At 37.8% G+C, this 21,698-nt stretch overlaps 1 protein-coding gene across 2 annotated transcripts in view; it reads left to right on the top strand.

The window, feature by feature from the left end:
- FAM83B (family with sequence similarity 83 member B) overlaps positions 1-21,698 on the top strand; it is a 122,607-nt gene that overhangs the window by 14,594 nt on the left and 86,315 nt on the right. Inside the window, exons 1-2 of one of the 2 annotated variants that reach the window (XM_073675424.1) lie at positions 5,245-5,282; positions 12,995-13,472. In XM_073675424.1, coding sequence (XP_073531525.1) covers positions 5,260-5,282; positions 12,995-13,472 — 501 coding nt within the window. In that variant the 5' untranslated portion in view covers positions 5,245-5,259. Of the gene's footprint in view, positions 1-5,244; positions 5,283-12,994; positions 13,473-21,698 lie in introns of those variants that run through there. The other variant, XM_073675425.1, reaches the window with a different exon arrangement.

Below are 21,698 nucleotides of genomic sequence, written 5' to 3' on the forward strand. Positions count from 1 at the left end.
CTGCGCTCTGTGCTGAATGCTTACACTGGGATTTCTGTGTAAATCTCTGAAATATGTGATTTAGATGGAATCCACAATGGAAGATTCCCTATAATGAGGTAGATGGAGACACTGTGGACTTTATCTGTTCTACAATTCGGCTGTGTCCGTATTTTTAAGCGTGCATAAAAGTAGTGTTGGCCACAGTTTTTTGCACCTCTGACCGGAGTGACACCACTAAAAAGAGGCCAGACAGAGTCCAGAGTAACTTTGCTACCTCATTAAAGTGATTGGATACATGGGGGTGTCATCTGAATCATGTCACTCAGAGATTTAGATGGAAATCTCGATGTAAGTGCTCAGTGTAGAAAGCAGGATAAATGTGATCCAAAATGTTATGTAAAATGTTCCAAACAAAAGCTTCAACTCAATCCACAAAAAAAGCAAGTCCCCACACAGGTCTGTCATCTGTTAATGGAAATATAGGAGGCTTCCACGTTACTGGTAGCACAAAGGCTATGGAGAAGAGCTATGGCTCCTCACCCCCCCAAAAAAATCCAGCGAATTGTGCGCTCCTAAATACAAATGCCCTTCTACTTTATGAGCCCCACAGTGTGCCTAAACCATATTTACCCTCCACATTTGGCATTTCTGTAGCGATGGGAGTCCGCATAATTTACAGGGTCCATGTTTCCAGAAGCATGAGTTGGGCACAATGTATGAGCACTACAATGTTTGGGCACTACAATGTACGGGGCACTACAACATAAAGGGCACTGCAATGGGCACTACAATGGCAGATTGGTAATTTTCACTCAGCAGCATCCACTGCTGCTTGTTTCTGGAAAACACACATGGAGTCAAAATTGTCCCTACACCTGTAGATAAATTCCCAGTGGGGTGTAATTTCTATTTGAGAGGGGATCCTGCTTTTCTGGCACTTAGGGGCTCTGCATATGGAGTCTGCAAACTATTCATCGATTTGTTCTCCAAGAGTTAAATAGCACTCCTACCCTCCTGGGTCTCGCTATGTGGCTAAGCAGTAATATACAGCCACATATGGGTTATTGCCACATTCAAAATTTAAAATCTGGGGCACAAACAAAATTTTTGTGGTAAAAATATAAATATTTTTTCTTTATTGACCAATGGTATAAAAGTCTGTGACACGCCCATGGTCTTAACATGATCACTGATCTTAGATAAATTTCTTGAGAGGTGTAGTTTTTAAAAGGGGTCACTTATGGGGGAGTTCTGCTGTTCTGGCAGCTAAAGGGCTCATCAAGTGGATCATGGCACCCACAAACCATAATGGCCAAATCTGCTCTTCAATATGGCGCTCCTTCCCTTCTGAGCTTTCCACTGTGCCTGAAAAGTAGTTCCCGATTACATGTAGGGTATTGGCGCATTCAGGATAAATTGCACAACAAACTGTGAGCTCCTATTTTTTCCGATTAGCTCTTATATAAATGAGCAACAACAATTTAATGGTAAAAATGTAATTATTCTTTTTGCATCGCCCAATGGTATAAAATTCTGTGAGGTACATGTGGTGTCAACATGCTCACTGCACCCCTAGATGAATTCATTGAGAGCTATAGTTTGTAAAATGGGATCACTTATTGGATGTTCTACTGTTCTGGCACCTCAGGGTCTCTGCCAAAGTGACATGGCACCGTTAAACCATTCTAGCAAAATTTGAGCTCTAATAACGCAAAAGGAAAAATCTGGGGCTAAAGTAACATTTTTGCAGGAAAACTGTATTTTCTCATTTTCATTGCACAAAGTTATAAAATTCTGTAACGCACCTGTTGGTTCAAGGTACCCACCACACCTCTAGATAAGTTCTGTGAGGAATTTAGTTTCCACAATTGGGTAACTTGTGGAGGCTTTCCACTATTTAGCCACATAAGGGGCTCTGCAAACTTGACATGGCATCCACTATCTTTTCCTGACAATTTTGCGCTCCACAAAGTTGAAGGGTGCTCCTTCCCTTCTGACCCCTGCCATGTACCCAAACAGTAGTTTTCCACCATATATGATGTGTCCGTGTACTCAGGAGAAACTGCAGATATGGTCTATTTTCTCCTGTTACCATTTTTAAAATGCAAAATTTGGGGCTAAATCAATGATTGGGAAAGATTTAAATCTCCATTTTTTTCCTTCCACATACATTGCTTAAATTTTGGTGAAGCCCCTGAAGGGTTAATAAACTTCTTGAATATGGTTTTGAGCACTTTGAGGGGTGTATTTTTTAAAAAGGTGTAACTTTTGGGAATTTTCTGTCACATAGGACCCTCAAAGTCACTTCGAAAGGTATGTGGTCCCTAAAAAAATTGGTTTTGTAAATTTTGTTGGAAAATGAGAAATTGCTGATAAACTTTTAATTCTTCTAACTTCCTAACAAAAAAAATATGTTTCAAAAATGATGCTAGTGTGAAGAAGACATGTGGTAAATGTTATTTATAATCTATTTTGTGTGATAAAACTATCTGGCTTAGGGGCATAAAATTTACAGTTTGAAAATTGCTAAATTAAATTTTCAAATGTATTTGTAAAATTACTGATATTTTAATAAATAAATGCAAAAAATATCAATAAAATTTACCACGAAAATGAAATAAAACATGTCATAAAAAACAATCTCAAAATCACTGGGATATGTTGAAACTTTCCAGAGTTACTGCCTCATAAAATGACACTGGTCAGAATTGAAAAAATTTGGCCTGATTAGGAAGGTGAAAACAGGCTGGGGAATGAAGGGGTTAAACAGTTTAAAAAAAATTAAGCAATAATAATAAATACTTATTTTAGCACTTTTGTCTTTTTGTTCTTGTTATTGGTTGTCTTTGCTCTAATTTTCTCTCAGAGAAAGCAATTTTATCCAACAATTTTTTGACCACTCATTACAAATGAGTTTGACTATGCAGCCATCTGTTTGTTATGCATGACAACACACTGGAACATATTGTAGTTTATTCATGCTTGCATTTTCACTGCTTTTGAAACCAACGGCTAAAGACGGTCATCATTTACAACTGTTTTATAAAATTGAATGTTTCCAGTATTTTGTGAACATTTTGGAAAAACATAAGCATTTCTTGGCATAAAAATAAGATTTAAATATAAATATTTTTTTGCCCACTTTAGCATAACAAATATCTTACCCAGATCGAAAATTAGCAATTTTGCCCATTTCTTTCAGCAATTAGTTTTTGCATCAGGATCTGCATTTCTATTGATAAAAGTTTTTCACATATCACTTTGCCATGCCAAAATTATTATTTAAAAAAAACAATTAGTTTTAAAGTTAATGAAATACTGTTCAATTACACTACATCTTCAAATTACAGACCATATGATACTCTCATTCATTAAAAATGTAATAATAAGGGAATATTCTAAAATAAAATCCACATTTAGGACCTGAAACAATAAATATTGACCCCAAAAAATAAGGATAGGCCATCAATGTGTATTATGTTACTAATTTAAAAAATACATTTTCTTTTATTGTCTTTTAAAGAGAATCTGTCAATAGGTTTAGCCTCCTTTTGCCATTTATATGCTCAAGTAGGTAACTGAAACATAAATGCATTGATAGTGATGAGCGAGTATGTTCTGTTAACCCTATTGGTGAACATGCTCGGATTCTCGCCAAATATCTTCAGCGTGCTCGGGTGTTATGTTTAAGTCACACTGTGCTCATGATTTGAGACTGTTTGACAGCTTTAATATATGTGAGGAATGCCTAAGAAACAAGCATTCCTCACATGTATTAAAGCTGTCAAATAGTCGCAAATCATGAGCACAGCGTGACAGAAACATAACACCAGAGCACGCTAAAGATACTCGGGAAACACCCGAGCATGCTCGTACATTTCGAGTAACGAGCATGCTCGCTCATCACTAATTGGTACCTTTCTATTTGTTGTCCATTGCAGAAAACAATGATTTTATAAATATGCAAATCAAGTGTTCGGTGCTTCTTTCTGCACAGAGCACCTAATGAAAGTCTGGTTCCCTGGGTCACTTACATCCATAGCGCCTGCCTCTCCTTTTGGCTTGCTAGCTGTCTTGCTGCGATCTGCTGGCAGGCTGAAAATCTTGCTTCTGCTCATATTTCTGTGGTCCTTGTGCCTGCGACATAAGGTGCCCCACTTAGGTCATTGGTTTCAGAGTGCAACTGCATATACACTGCCATTGATGCAGTACACCCGTAGGAAGCTCAGCTTTCTACTGTGCTTGTGCCGTTCATCAAAATTGTACACCTGGAAGAAGACCAGTGGGGAAGCAGAGCATGACCAGCAGCACACTAAAACCAGTGCCCTCAGAAGGCACCTTACTGGACAGCTGCTAAGACCATGGTGAGGTAAGCACCTTTAATTGAGCACGCTCGGGTGTTCGCCGAATATTTTCTATGTTTGATCCGCTGCGGCTGCATGTGTCACGGCTGTTAGATAGCTGCGACACATGCAAGGATTGCCTAATAAACAAGCAATCCCTGCTTGTTTCACAGCTGTCTAACAGCTGTGACACATGCAGCCACGGCAGAACAAACATAGATGACGAGCACACCGAAAATACTTTGTGAGCACCCAATTAAAGGGTTAAATGAGCACGCTCGATCAACACTAGATTAGAGACTACAAGCAAAAATGAAAAGAAAAAAAGTAGAAAAATGGAAGAGCAGAATGGTTTGAGAATAAGAAAGGAGAGGGAACCTGTGGTATAACCATATAAGCTAAGGTTTCACTTGCAAGTTGTGGATAAGCGTATGTGATCCACCAATGTTATTCCTCTTTATTATTCATAGGTAAAGTTTTAGAGAGTTTTTCTTTCTGTTTCAAGATTTAAAAACACCTAGGGGAAAATAAAATTTCTTTTTTGAAGCAGATCCTGATAGAATCCACTCCAAAGTATATACTGTCAAATCAAAAGGCTGTAAAAAATGCTTTCTAAAATAACTCTTACATAACATTTTAAAAAAAAACTTTTCAGAAACACTTCAATAAGAGAAAATCTCCTCTAAAAACTTCCCAAAAAAAGGAGCATTTCCTGAAGTGGTTTCCTATTTACAAACACCTTGTGTACATAGCTAATAGAACAGCATTGGTGCTATCTTCGCTAACCTTTTAATATACCATATGTGTTTCCTTTTAGTTTCTGATGTGAATATGTAACATGAAAATTTAAATCTGATTCGTTTGATTTTGCAATACACAACTTCAAACAGGATATGTTTAGTTGAAGAAGAAGTACGTACCGCATCTACAGTACATGAGTAATTTCATCTCTAATTGGTAATTTCTCTAATTGCATTCTTACACATTGATTTAATGTTGTATTAATTTTTATTCAATATATTCACTTTATCTCTTTTTCACATTTTGTAGGTGTAATTTAATTACATTGGAATTTAAGAGTATAAGTATATTGTAACTAATTATTTTGTGCTTTAGGACTGTTGCATCCATTGGCCATTTTTTAGATTCTTGCCATGCAAAATAATTCATTTATCATAATTATTAGCTAATGACAGAGAAATACAAGGCACTAAAATCTAAGGAGGCCCAAAACTTCCTTTACTATAAACGATGCTGTATATATAGGTATAAATATTAAGGAGTCCTGTTACAGATTTTGCACTGGGGCCCATGGGCTTATAACTACAGAAACCTTTTCAATAACTATATGTTACTGAAATAAATATATTTATGTATTTCTGTAATATATAGTTTTTGGAAAGGTTTCCAAAGTTTTGTTCACTTTTACTTCTGTTGTGTTCCATTATGGGAACAGGAAAACGAAAATACCTGCAGTGCTGGAACCAACACAGAACAGGAAACAGTGATCCCTGATGGACATTAGTAACTATAATGGTTTTTGACTGACATCTGATCTGTTACTAGGCATTTGTGGTAGAATTGGTAATGGAGTCTCCAGACAAAGCCTACAATGCAGAATTTGAGCTTTCTCAGTGACTATCAAAAACTCAACCAAAAATGATTAAGTGATGGAAAGAAACCAAACACACCCCAATAAAGCCAATGAGGTCCATGAAGTATCAGTTGTTCCTGAAGTGGGGACAGGTGAATCGGGAACTGGTCAACCCATTTAATTACTGTCATAATAATATGCAAAATTATTTTTCAATTCTGGCAACTATACTACTGGAATGCTTAAAGAGAATCTGTCATCAGATTTACATCACCTAGTCTTAGAGCGGCATGATGTAGGGGGCAGAGACCACCATGTTTCCAAAGATGTATCTCTTACAGGGCTGCTTAGTGTAATTTGGATAAAAATCATTGTTTTATCAGCATGAGATGATCATTGCAAGACAAGTAAATCTGCTGTTTTATTCATTGTGTAAATGGTTGTAAGGAGAAGTTGAACATGTACATCAGATAGAACTGAGCTAAAATCAAAAAGTTTTGTAGTATCTGCCAACAATTCAGTTGGACCTGCCAACAATTCTCCCCCTGATACCACCAGACATACTTGATTTTACGATGAAATCTTTGTTTTCACAAGAGATGAGTTTCCCAGTGAAATAAGCAAAAATCATACATACTGTACATATTGCTTGTATAGATTGAACTCCAAAAGAGAGTACAAAATCAAGTATGGTAAAAGATATACTGCCAGGTAGTAGAGAGCAGGGACTTGCAGAGACAAAGTGGATGCACCTTTATTGGTCGGCTTACAGCATGAGTTTCATAATAGGATAAAACCCTTCCTTAGATTTTATGACAAAAATAAAAACTACCCCAAAAGTCACAGTGTAATAAACAAAGGTCATACTTCTACTTTATACATGTCGGAGAGTTAAACTGCAGCAAGTTTTACCAGAAACCTGAGAGATGGCAGCAGCCTATTGATGCTTTACCTCTCATGCTGTAACTACAGTTGCACTTACTGTACGATTGCACTAGTACAATCAATAATCATCTATTGGACATTAGACCAGTGCATCCACTGTACAACCCTATGATGTGCGTCATTTGCTCTTTTCTACTTGAACAGGTTACAACAGTGCAAGAAATGAATTTTCACACTCCACTGACCTCTTTTTTCTTAGAAACACATTGTTGTCTACCCGTACCACAGTTTGGATGATTGAATTCACTCCTAGATCTGGCCTTTCACGTCTTTCAGAAGATATAATTGCAGATAGTATGGAGTCGCGTATTGTGACATCTTTTTTTTGTTTATTTTCTTCTAAATTTCAGGTTGAGTTAATATAAATGTTAATATGAATGTTAAACCTTCTTTCTAGAAAGCAATGTGGGCTTACCCATAATGGCGCATAACTTGCATTCCAAGATGCAATGTTATTGCCAGGTTATCGTTTACATCCTTGAAAAACTGCAGTCTGTTCATGAAATATTTACCATGTGCATTTCAAAGCCACTTTGATCATTTATGAGTTTAAATAAAGTGGAATAATTAAAACAATGCTTTGATGATCATGCAGTTTCTGAAGGCTTCTTATGATGTATTAGGGAAGGATACAATAATAATTATCTTGCCTATGTCGTCAACATGTGTCATCACCTAGAATTTTAGGTCAACTCCTACATAATGCCTTGTTATTATAACTCACAAGAAAGTAAACTACATATTATAAAAGTATATGCTGCATTTCACTGAATGGCCACCTTTCTGGAGTACCAGCTCTTGTGTTATGGAAATTAGATACATTACCATCAAGTATAGCATAAAACCAAGTGAGAATGTTTTGTAAATTAATATCTGAATGGTCAGTGGAGGATGTCAAGAATTATTATGATGGCCAGGTGGTGCTCAGTCAACCAAATTTCGGTTTAATGCAAAGCTGAAGCTCCAACTAACATATCCGAATGCACAACACCTCGTTCAGTAGCGAAGATAAGGTAAAACAGCCAACAACTACCTTGAGTGCCATTGCTGTCTGTGGGAAAGAGTACAAAAGAGAACAAAAATTGGATCATTGAACAGTGAAAAAAATTGCATGGTCAAATTGATCTAGATTTCTGTTGCACCATGTTAATGATAGGGACTGAATTTGAGACAAGTGGCATGAATCAGTATAGCCTGCCTTGAAAATGACAGCAGCTCAGCCTGGTGGCATTGAACTAATGGGGTGGGGAATGTTTTCTTGGCACACCCTGGATTCTCTGATACCTGTAGACTGATGTTTGAATGATAGGCCTTATCTAAACATTGTAGTCGACCGGATTCATTTCTTCATTATAGCTGTTGTTTAACCTACGGCAGAATTCAACTTTTAGAAGGAAAATGCCTCATGACACAAAGATTTCAAAGTCATGAATTAGTTTTGGAGCAAGACACCAAGTTTTCCTTGCTTCTCTGGACTCACAATATCCAAATTTTAATCCTATAGAGAATCTCAGGCAGTTCATAGCATGTAAATGTCTATTTATGGGAACTACAAGAACCTATCCTGCCTGTCCGGTCCAATATTCCATTACAATGATTTCAATATCTAGTAGAATCTAAATTCCCCTTCCTTCCCTAACTACATTATCTAACTGCTTTTCTCTTCATTTTTTTTCTTCCTCTTTTATAACACTTTGTTTGAGAATCCCATTGCATGCTGGGATACTCAAACAAAGCGTCATCATGGAGCATAGGCTGCAGTCATTGCTGTTGCCCTTGCCCCCTCCCTGAGGCAAAACATCATCAAGTGATGCTCATTTCAGGGGCTGGGCTAGTCCCTGTATGCTGTGAACTGTGCGATGAACACAATGACAGTGAGCGCTTTCTGTTGCCAGCTCAGATCAGGAGTAACAAGATGGCAATAAAATGCATTGTCAGAATACTCAGCATGCAGATACCAGTGACGCCACTTGCAGGGGCAGCAAAAGAGAGCACTACCATTGTGCACATCACACAGTGCACATCATGCTGGGACTAGCCTAGCTCCTGAAATGAGCATCACTGAAGACGCTTCATTTCAGGGAGGGGATAGGGACTGTGGCAGTGACCACGGCCTCTTTCCCCTGATGATGCTTTGTTTAAGTATCCCAGCATGCACTGGGATTCTCAAACAAAGCATCATCAAAAATAAAGTGAAAAACAAACAAACAGTCTAGTTAGGGAAGGATAGGGAATTTTTAATTCAAGTATATTAGAAAATAGTTTAGATTATGGCTCTAAATAGATAGGGATTTAGAATGACAATTATTTTGGACTTCAGACACCCCCCTTAATAATGTTTTTGTCGATATGCTAAATAATTATGTTTCTCCTATGCTTCATAATAGGCAAGTCTCAGAGCTTCTCAGTCAAGGAAAGTATTGTTACCGAATGTCTGTAACCTTATAATGCATGCAGTGTCCTTATTTTGGTTCTTGTATCTTTATGTAATACCTTGTAGAGTCATAAAACGTATATATATTAGACCGTTTTACCATATGACTTATCAGCCTTCAGTTACTGTTGTCATTCAATTGTTAGAAAACCATAGTAACTGTGTTACTGCCCTACCATCTGGTGCCATAATTCTTAATACGTTCAGGTAGACTGAACATACTGCAGCTGTTTAGCATTGATTTTAGTGATAAAAAGGTCATATAACAAAGGGTGTGATCAACAGACGAAAAGTGTATACATTAGCAAACATAAAAATAATCATTATATTTATTCATACAATATATATTTCAATTATTATTTCATATATATATATATATATATAAATATATTGTTTCATATATATTATTATGATTATTTTATATATCTGTATTCATGTATATATATATATATATTCATTATATTTCCATAAATTATGCATATTGTATTTCCAATATGTTGTCCTATATTTTAAATCTATTCAACCGATATACAGTATAATTACGATTAACATTGACATGCTCTACATACAGACCGCCTATTGTTTATGGCACTTAACCACAAGCCTTTGAGTAGGAAGCAATCAGTTTGTTTGAACCCATTTCTTGTTAATTAAGCAGCTGCATTGAATTTCCCACTGGCTAAACGTTAGACATACTGGACTGCCTTGAAATTAAAACTGTCTAAAGAGATAAATATATTTGTCAATTGCTGCTATTCAAGGCAGAGCTTTCATTTCTTAACCCTGATTTTTCCCCTTTTTACGCTTTCGGTTTTCCCTCCTCTTCTTCTAAGATCCGCAACATTTTTTATTTTTGTTGATATAGCTATCTGAGGGCTTGTTTTTTTTCTGTGTGACAAGCTGTAGTTTTGAATGATACCATTGATTTTAGCGCATCATGTACTAAAAAATAGGTACAAAATTATTCCATGTGAGGAGCAATTGTGAAAATTTGCAGTTCTGCCATTGTATTACAGGTATTGATTCAATTACGGTAATGCCAAAATTATATATTTTTTTAATATATACAGTACATACCAAAAGTTTGGACACACCTTCTCATTTAAAGATTTTTCTTTATTTTCATGACAATGAAAATTGTACATTCACACTGAAGGCATCAAAACTATGAATTAACACATGTGGAATTATATACTTAACCAAAAAGTGTGAAACAACTGAAAATATATCTTATATTCTAGGTTCTTCAAAGTAGCCACCTTTTGCTTTGATGACTGCATTGCACACTCTTGGCATTCTCTTGATGAGCTTCAAGAGGTAGTCACTGGTAATGGTCTTCCAACAATCTTGAAGGAGTTCCCAGAGATGCTTATCCCTTGTTGTCCCTTTTGCCTTCACTCTGTGGTCCAGCTCACCCCAAACCAACTCGATTGGGTTCAGGTCTGGTGACTGTGGAGGCCAGGTCATCTGGCGTAGCACCCCATCACTCTCCTTCTTGGTCAAATAGCCCTTACACAGCCTGGAGGTGTGTTTGGGGTCATTGTCCTGTTGAAAAATAAATGATGGTCCAACTAAACGCAAACCGGATGGAATAGCATGCCGCTGCAAGATGCTGTGGTAGCCATGCTGGTTCAGTATGCCTTTAATTTTGAATAAATCCCCAACAGTGTCACCAGCAATGCACCCCCACACCATCACACCTCCTCCTCCATGCTTCACGGTGGGAACCAGGCATGTAAAGTCCATCCGTTCACCTTTTCTGCCTCGCACAAAGACACGGTGGTTGGAACCTAAGATCTCAAATTTGGACTCATGAGACCAAAGCACAGATTTCCACTGGTCTAATGTCCATTCCTTGTGTTCTTTAGCCCAAACGAGTCTCTTCTGCTTGTTGCCTGTCCGTAGCAGTGGTTTCCTAGCAGCTATTTTACCATGAAGGCGTACTGCACAAAGTCTCCTCTTAACAGTTGTTGTAGAGATGTGTCTGCTGCTAGAACTCTGTGTGGCATTGACCTGGTCTCTAATCTGAGCTGCTGTTAACCTGCAATTTCTGAGGCTGGTGACTCGGATAAACTTATCCTCAGAAGCAGAGGTGACTCTTGGTCTTCCTTTCCTGGGGCGGTCCTCATGTGAGCCAGTTTCTTTGTAGCGCTTGATGGTTTTTGCAACTGCACTTTGGAAAACTTTCAAAGTTTTCCCAATTTTTCCCACTGACTGACCTTCATTTCTTAAAGTAATGATGGCCACTCGTTTTTCTTTACTTAGCTGTGTATCCACCTGATTTCTCCACAACACAATTGATGGCCCCAACCCCATTTATAAGGCAAGAAATCCCACTTATTAAACCTGACAGGGCACACCTGTGAAGTGAAAACCATTTCCGGTGACTACCTCTTGAAGCTCATCAAGAGAATGCCAAGAGTGTGCAAAGCAGTCATCAAAGCAAAAGGTGGCTACTTTGAAGAACCTAGAATATAAGATATATTTTCAGTTGTTTCACACTTTTTTGTTAACTATATAATTCCACATGTGTTAATTCATAGTTTTGATGCCTTCAGTGTGAATGTACAATTTTCATAGTCATGAAAATACGGAAAAATCTTTAAATGAGAAGGTGTGTCCAAACTTTTGGTCTGTACTGTATGTAATTTTTTTATATTTAAAAGTTTGTTGTGTTGAAACTTTCTGAGACCCGTAACTTATATTTGTTCGATCGATGAAGCTATGTAAGGACTTTTTTTTTTGCATGCTAATCTGACATTTGCATTGATATCATTTTGGGGATAAATGTGACATATAGATCATTTTTTATTTTTTTGAGGAACTGTACTCACTGAAAAGGGCAAATCCGATGTTTTGATTTTTTGGGGGTTTGTTTTTAAATATCAAAATATGTTTTAAATCATTTTACATTTTCATATACCAGACTTTTATAGACATAGTGATACCAATTATATCAATGATATAAAACGTTTATTATTTTTTCTCTATTTTCAAACTAGGAAAAGTGGGGTAATTTAGAATTTTATATATGTTTTTAATCTTTTTATACATTTTTTAAACACATTTTAAATATGTATTTTTTTACTTTATTTTGCAGTCCCCCTAGGGCCCTTAGGTGAAATTAGCCTGGGATTAATTGATTGCTTATACTATTTACTGCAATACAACTGTATTACAATATATATTATAAATTGCCATCTCCTTTCAAGTGCAGTCTAGAGCTGCAATTCAAAGGAATACCAAGATGGTGTTGACAGGGGTCTTCATCAGGTCCTCAGTTGCTATGCTATAGCAACCCGTTCATATGCGACCACGTTGCAAGGAGTCTATAGGCGGCGATGAGCCTGTGCACTGGTGATTGCACAATTTTATTGTTTCTATTAGAGATTGACAGTGGCGTTTAAATAGTTAAACAGAAATCATTATGGCTAGAGCTGATCACTGCTGTCACATGCAGAGGCTGGCCATGTATTATAGCCAGCATCTGCTCTGTATGGAGCGGGCTCAGTTTCTGACAGTGATGTACATGTATGGCAAGATGTGTGAAGGGGTTTAATTCCTCTAGTAACTAGAAAAATCTACACCGTGATTTATAGTTATGGGTAACAAAGACAGTTTTGATAAATCTTATAGCATCAACTACTATATTAAAAAAATGTAAATAAATAATTATATTTTTATGTGTTTTTTCAGGTTTTTGGTCTACTTTTTCAAAATGTCTGCACTAGTGGAAACACTATCATTACTTTCATCTTTACATGATGAAGGCAGAAATGAAAACTTTATAGAGCCTCACTATAAAGAATGGTACCGGGTGGCCATTGATGCTCTAATTGATGGTGGCACTGCTTCATATCAAGAGTTTCTTGTTAAGGAACGAGCTACTGAATTCCTTGCAGAAGAAGAACTCAATTATATCACAAATCATATCCAGAAACCAGTGGAAAATACAGACAGTACACCAGGAGAATCAACAGATGATAATTCATCTTCTGGGACTTATTGGCCTGTAGAGTCTGATGTAGAGGCACCAAACCTTGACCTTGGCTGGCCATATGTGGCACCAGGACAAATAGGAACTACAGACATAAACCTTTATTTTCATCCACCAAGAGGTCATCTACTCACAATCAAAGAAATGATAAGAAAGAGTATCAAAGAAGCTAGAAAGGTAAGATAATCTTATTTATGTAGCTTCATGTTACTAAAGCTCTCATTCATCTAGCTGTATGTTCACGTGGAGATTTTTACTTGAATTTCAAAGCTGATATACTTCAAAGTTTGCATCAATTGAAATAATAGCATTTTTATGTGGCTTTTAAAGTGGAATCATGTCAAAATCCATTTAAAAAAACTTTCCATTATCATATCCTAAGTGTACCAATAAGTGAAATTGAGCATACAGTCGTGGCCAAAAGTTTTGAAACTGACACAAATTTTATTTTCACAAAATTTGCTGGTTTGGTATTTTTATACATTTTAGTCTGATATTTCAATGGTTACTGAAGTACAGATATTAGCATTTCATACGTCTTTATTCTTTTATTGACAAATACATCAAGTTCAAAAGACTTAACCCTAGAACTCATACCTGGGGCCTCGGAGGCCCGCCCTGTTAATTGTTTTCTATTTTCTGCAAGATTTCTTTAGTTAGAATTTTGAAACTCTAGGTATTCCTCAGGTATATAGTTGTTTGTCATTTCCAGTTGGTCATTTATTTATTATTTGCACACGGGCCTAAAAGGCCCCAGGTATGTGAAAGCGTAGATTTTTATGGTCATGCGTTCTTGGGTTAATATTTACAGTGCTGAACCTTCATTTTCAAGGCTTCTGTAATTCGCCCTGGCATGTGGGATATTAGCTTCTAAGCCGAATCCTGACTACTAACAACCCATTCTTAACTAATTGGAGTTTATCACAATTTCTGTGTTTTTGTTTGTCTACATCCTTTTTTAAGAATTGACCACAGGTTCTTAATGGAATTGAGATGTGGAGAGTTTCCTGGTCATTTACCCAAAATGTCAATGTTTTGTTCACTGAGCCACTTGGTCATCAATTTTGCCTTGCTCCGTGGTGCTCTATCATATTTGAAATTACATTGTTCATCATCAAATCAAATTGCTCTTGGATCGTTGGGAGAATTTGATTTGATCTTGGAAGATATTTTGACACAATTCTTTATTCATGGCAGTGTTCATGGAAAAATTGTCAGTGAGCTCAATTACTTAAATGAAAATCAACCCCTCACATGAATGGTCTCAGGATGCTTTACTGTTGGCATAACACAAGACTCATAGTAAAGCTCAACTTTTCTTCTTTAACAATGATTCTTTCAGATGTCCCAAACAGTCTTAAGGGGGCTTCATTAGAGAAAATAATTTTGCAGGATGTAAAGAGATTGGAATATTTATATTATTTTCTCTGATGAAACCCAATCCAGACTATTTGAAATATCTGTTTAAATAACTGTCCAGAGAAGAAAAGTTGAGTACCTAGATGAATCTTGTGTAATGCCAGCAGTAAAATATCATGTGACCATTCATGTGAGGGGTTGCTTTTCAGGCCAGTGAAAGGCACAGTGAGCTGTCATAAGAGCATACAGATGAATATGTAAGCAGAGCACCAGATAGAGCCCACCCCACAGGCCTCCCCGAAGCACGAGCATATCATTATTTCAAAACTGAAAGTAAAGATTACACAAAAACCACAGGACAGATTTCATTAACCAAGGTATCATTTTAATCAATGTAATATTACCCACCTGACAGTATATGTAGCTTACTATGCACAATTCTGATGACAAGATCACTTTAAGTGAATTACTGGCTAAATACTGGTTAAAGAGAGTTTGCCATTACTATATATGAGAATTATACTAAAAGTTAGCTTCCAAAAATTTATTTTGACAAAAAAAAAACTTTTGAGGACTATAGGCTTGCCCCTTTTGGAAGGATGTTTTACGAAATCCATCAGAAATTGTTACCATTCCCAGATAATTAATATAATATTGTAGCCCTTCAAAATATAAGCTGGTCTATAACTTTATAACCCCAAAACAATGCTGCGGCAGCAAGAAATCATGCTTTGAATTTGTGTCTAGAAGTTTATTGGGGAGCGATGATGCACGTCTAGCTTCATAGCCTATCAGCATCCTCTCCTTGCTTATTGACAGGTCAGATGCCCTATACCAGAGCAAAAGACGTGTTAATCAGCCAGAGGAAGGTGCTGCTTGGTACAGAATACAATATAAGACTGAGAAAATAGAAGTGCATCGTTCTGCACAAATGCACATTTCAAGAAGCAATTTCTCCCGACTGAAGCAATGCTTTGGGGTCATGAACAGATTGACTAGCTTACCTTTGGGTGGGTTAAAATTTCAAACATGTTCAATTTAAGGGTTAAAGTTGAAAACCTATCCAGTTTATAGTGACTTTTGACCCATCATGTGTATTGTAAGACAGCCAGCAGTAAATGACACTTGAAGAACATATACTCCTTTAAATATCTTCTCGTGGAATAAATTGGATTCTTTTGCTGTGCATTTCGATCAAGAAAAGTTTTCTTGCATGATTAAAGAAGCCTTTGTGTGGACACTAATAGACTAAAGGCTCCAATACACATTGGATATATGTGGGGTGAAAAAGTTGTCTCTCCCAATTCCTCCATGCACAGGAATCCTCAGCTTTATTTTCTCTGTGAGACAGCCACTGCCAGACTCTTCTTTTGTTCTCCCAGAGAACAAAAGGATAGGCCTTTGGAAATCCAACAGGACATATACTCAGCTTGATCTGACATTATCTCATGAGGGGAAACCTAAGAGGCTCTTACTGTTGGTGAGTTTAACTGACTTTAGTCAAATGTGTAAGGGAGCCTTATGTCAGCATTGAAAATGCTTTATATTGAAAAAACTATGTTAAATCCAGATTAACTGACAAATGAAAATACAAGTAAACACTATAGATGGTATTTATTGCCATAAACAAAATCTAGGCAATGAACTCTCGTGGTCTATATCCATTTTTGCAATGATACATCTGTGCTAGAAGGAGACAGTTGTAAATTAACGACCATCAAGTTTCTATTTGCATATAGAAAGACAATGAACAAAATGTCCTGTGGTGTTAATTGTTTTGTTTGTTGTACAGACATGCAAATCAATAATTTTTATCATGGCAAAACCACAACCTCAGCATGGATATAAAAAAACTCAGCTGGCTATACCCAAAAACACAAATGCTCAATGATTGATGATATTTGCCTAAGGACTTTGTGGCAATATTGGATGTTGCTGACAATCACCTGTTCTCAATTATGATCTTGCCTAATAAATCTCTACAGTATGTAAAAAAACTTACGACACATCCTGTATGACTTTGCTTCTGAGCTATGTATGATTTTCTGCTAAGGTCCTTTAGGCTAAAGTTATTCCAAGAATCGGTCTGCAATATCATGTACCTGATTCCTGGTACAACAAAACTGTGGTAGCTTAACGAGAAGTCTATGGTATAAAGAAGCCCTATGGGTGAAACGTGTAATCTGGGTTATTCCTTGAATTATTTGTAAGGAGGACTAAAAGCAGTAAATTCATTTTAAAGGCTTGTATTGTGTTATAGCTGTAAAATCTGATGTGAATGCAGTTAGAAGCGTTTTTGGAACAAAAATATTAATGACCTATCCATAGGATTAAATGATTACATATTCAATCTGCATGCTGGGCTCCAGTTCCTATCTTGCAATAGAACCAAATGATTACTACTACATATGAGCAAACCTGTTGATTTTCCCATTAAATTTGATTTGATTCACAGAGAATAGAAAGTATGCCAAAGCCTCCAATTGCCCTGAGAATCAAGTTTTGCATTATATTATAATACTCACTCACTATTCTTCTTCACTGCTGTTCCATCACACACACACTGTCTGCACAGCTTCTTCAGTATTTTATGCTTTTCTGTCTCTATTTCTACAGCTATAGCTACAGACTATTATAGTCCCTTCTGAATACCTATGGTATAGCATGTGATGTGATCATAGGCGGATTATAATGAGGGCAATCTGGGCTACTGCCTGGGGCCTGAGGCTCCAGGGGCCCATGGCCGGATCACCCTTACTATAATGTTATGTGCACCACTGATGCGGCGCACATATCCCAGTGGGAGGGGCCCCGGGCCGCTTCCCCAGCAGCTGTGCAGGGCCACCTGCTACTTCTTCAAGACTATGTGTGTCTGAGACTGCATGTGTGTTTGTGTGTATGTGTGTGACTGCATGTGTGTGTATGTGTGTGACTGTATGTGTGTGTATGTGCATGTGTGTGTATGTGTGACTGCATGTGTGTGTGTATATGCGTGACTGCATGTGTGTGTATGTGTGTGCATGTGTGTGTATGTATGAGACTGCGTGTGTGTGTGTATGCGCATGCCTGCTGGTGTCTGACTGCATGTGTACGTGACTGCGTCTGTGTGTACAAGACTGCGTGACTGCGTGTGTGCATGACTGCGTGTGTGCGTGACTGTGTGTGTGCACAAGACTGTGCGTGTGTACAAGACTATGTGTGTGTGCGTGACTGCGTGTGTGTGAGTGACTGCATGTGTGTATGTGAGTGACTGCATGTGTGTGTATGTGCATGACTGCGTGTGTGTATGTGCTTGACTGCATGTGTGTGTATGTATGTGACTGCGTGTGTGTATGTGCGTGACTGCATGTGTATGTATGTGCGTGACTGCATGTGTGTGTATGTATGTGACTGCGTGTGTGTATGTGCTTGACTGCGTGTGTGCATGTCTGCATGTGTGCATGACTGCATGTATGCGTAACTGCGTGTGTTTGTGTGTGATTGAGTGTTTGTGTATCTACATGTGCGTGTGGACCAGTTTACAGATGTATATCCAAGGATTATCAATAACTAGCTAACAAATTTATCCACTTAAAAATTAAAAATGTGTTCAATTTATATTAAAACCAAAGAACTATTTAGGGGCTCATACTGTATGTAGGAGGCTACATGAGGGTTCATACTGTGTATAGTTGCTATATGGGGGCTCATACTGTATTTAGGGAGGTATGCGGGGGCTCATACTTTATATAGGGATATATGCGCAGGCTCATACAGTATATAGGAGGCTATATATAGGGCTCATACTGTATATAGGCAACTATATGGGGGCTCATACTGTATATAGGGAGCTATGTGCTGGCTCACACTGTATATAATGAGCTATGTGGGGGCTCATAATGTATGTAGGGTAGGGGGCTATGTGGGGGCTTATACTGTATGCAGGGGGCTATGTTGTTGCTCATACTGTATGAAGTGGCTATGTGTCAGGTCAAACTGCATGTAGAGGGCTATGTGTGGGCTCATACTATATATAGGGGGATGTCAGCATACTTAGTTGTGCTCAATATTAAAGGGGTTGTCGGGTAAAAAGTGATAAGTCTGTAGTCACTCTGTATGACTGCAGACTTATGAATCCTCTAGCGCAGGCACTGTGCTCTGCGGGGATTCACCAGTTTCAGACCCAAGACCTGAGGGTATGCATAAGCTATACATATACCCGGGCAGCCGGCGCCGCCTCACTCCATACAAGTGTATAGAGCAAGGCCACACCCCACTTAGTGACAGAGACGTCCAGTGGGTGTGTCTAACTAGAAGGCGTGGCCTCACTCAATATAAGTTTATGGAGAGCGAGGCCGCCCCCACTGGCCAGGGATATGTATAACATATACCTACCCTCCGTTATCAAGTTTCAAACCAGCGAATCCCCACAGTGCACAGTGCCTGTGCACAGAGTGACAGGAGACTTGTCACTTGTGACCGGACAACCCCTTTAAGTTATACAATTAATGTAAAAAATAATAATTAATATGTTAATATTAATATTGAGCAGAATTAATTCCAGCCTACTGGTTTGATCTCCACAACAGTCACGGTCTCTCATGTGGCCCCTTATGAGAATTAATCTCCCACCCCTACTCTATTTTATATATCGCTATGTTATGCATAGTGCTGTACATAAGGGTAAAATTTGCGCTGCGCGCTGCTATCTCTGTCTTTCCATCTACAGATGTGCACCAGAGCACCTGTGTGTTACTCACATGACCTATCACATGATTTATCAAACGGGATCATGTGACATGTCACGTGATACATTGGGTACCTGGGGGGCCCACTCCTTCTAAACTGTCCGGGCCCTGGCTACACTTAATCCTCCCCTGGATGTGATAGTTGCAAGATATTATGGGGAATCATACCCTCAGGTCTTGTGAGCCTTCTCTTTTGCATTGCGTAGAATTACGTTGGCCATTTTAGACAATTCGCACAAAGCAAATCACAAATAGCTCAAATTCGTTCTTTCCAGGATATTCCTAAGAATTCTACACAAATTAGATTTACATTGAATCGATTAGCTTATCTCTAGATACTGCTTATGGATAGGTTGGCTATGCTGTTTTGCTTTGTGTAATATGTTGTACATGATTTATTTATTAAATGATGCAGTAATGTGTATGTTAATGTATACTTGAAGATATTCATCTTACTAGAAGAGATCGACTGTTAATATTCTCGGCAGACTTTTTACAGCTACAAAAAACTATTGTGAAGTCTTTACATTTGTCTTTTGTTTACAGTACTTATATCTCCTCTAAATAATATTCTGAGTGTGTTTTACAGGGATGAAAGATCTTCCTAATGCTCTAGCTTGTCCAATCTACATGCTATATGGTGTTTATTAAAATTGTACCGTAACAAAGATTGACCTTCAGTGTGAAATTAACAACCTACAAAGGTTTATCTACTTAATTAAATGGAAATAGTCTCCCTCTCAGTTAACTTCCCTTTATACATTTCTACAGCTCTATGTAGATCAATTTTGTCATCTTTCCTAGGTCTGCCCTTCTATGTGAAAATTATTTACAACCTTTAAAGATTCATCTACTTAATTAAAAGGAAAATATTTCTGTATAACAGCTTCCTGTCGCAGGGAAGCCTTTTCACATGCTAATAGAAATGTATTATTTTCATTAGGACATAAATAGGGGTTTTCTGATTTTTGCATGGAAATTAATGCTTAGGCAATCCTTCTCTAAGGCTATGTTCACACGTTGTGTTTTTGATGGGGTTTTTTCCGCAGGCCAAACCTGCTTTCTTGCCAGTAAGAACCTGCTTCAAAAAAGCAGGTTTTCCTGAATTGTTGCTGCGTTTTTGGTGCATATTTTTTTACTGCGTTTTTGTCACTATACATTTGTCTCTTGTGCATGCTGATAAAGTTTAGTGCTAAAAAAAAAATAACTTGATTCAACTTCCTCAGGTTTTGGCACCAAAAATGCAGCAAAACATGATACCAGCATTTTTGCAGCGTTTTTGCATTGCTTTCAATGAGTGAAAAATGCTGCAAAAACACTGAGAGAAGTGACATGCTGCATTTTGCAAAAACTAAGATATTGAGAAAATACTAAGGACAAAAAATACAGGCCGTGTGCATGAGATTTCTGAAATATCATAGACTTTGCTGGTACTTTAAAACGCAGCTGAAAATTTGCATAAAAAAAGCATAAAAAAAAAAAACACTGGAAAAACGCAATGTGTGAACATAGCCTAAGGGTATATTCATATATTCACACAAATTTTGGGTTTGTATGCTGTCCAAGCTTATGTGCTTGTAAAAATGGGTGACTTGAGGTCTGTGTGGAGAAAATCACAGCATGCACAAGTCTGGTCTGAGGAACAAGAGCATGTAATAGCAGACAGCTCCTATACCTGTCCTGTATGCGGATGGGCACATGATCCTACGGCAGCACAGTAGCTCAGTGGTTAGTGGAAATCCCACCAAGGACGACACATACAAGGAGTTTGTATGTTCTCCCCGTGTTTGTGTGAGTTTCCTCCGGGTTCTCCGGTTTCCTCCCACACTCCAAAGACATACTGATAGGGAATTTAGATTGTAAGCGCCAGTGGGGACAGTGATGATAGTGTCTGTAAAGCGCTGTGGAATTAATGGCGCTATATAAGTGAGTAAAATAAATATATAAGTATACACAAATAGCATGAAACTGTATATATCACTGTCAAGAGTGCAGTATCCAAGGAGTTTGAACCAAGAAAGTGGCTCCCATTGACCAACTTCCCTTCATGTCAGGATAGCAGGGTCATTTATATGTGTCACTTGCAGCTGAAGGTCTGACTATGGCTTTTAGGTCTATCAGAGACATTTGCCTTTTTATTTTTCATTATTTTATTCACTTATATAGCGCCATTATTTCCACAGCGCTTTATAGATATTATCAGCACTGCCCCATTGGGGCTCACAATCTAGATTTCTTATCAGTATGTCTTTGGAGTGTGGGAAAACATACAAACCCCTTGAAGATGTTGTCCTTGGTGGGATTTGAAACCAGGATC

The sequence above is a fragment of the Phyllobates terribilis genome, unplaced genomic scaffold (assembly GCF_046119375.1).
Source record: "Phyllobates terribilis strain yellow unplaced genomic scaffold, ASM4611937v1 Scaffold_3__8_contigs__length_932513732, whole genome shotgun sequence".
In the NCBI taxonomy this organism is placed as follows: Eukaryota; Metazoa; Chordata; class Amphibia; order Anura; family Dendrobatidae; genus Phyllobates; species Phyllobates terribilis.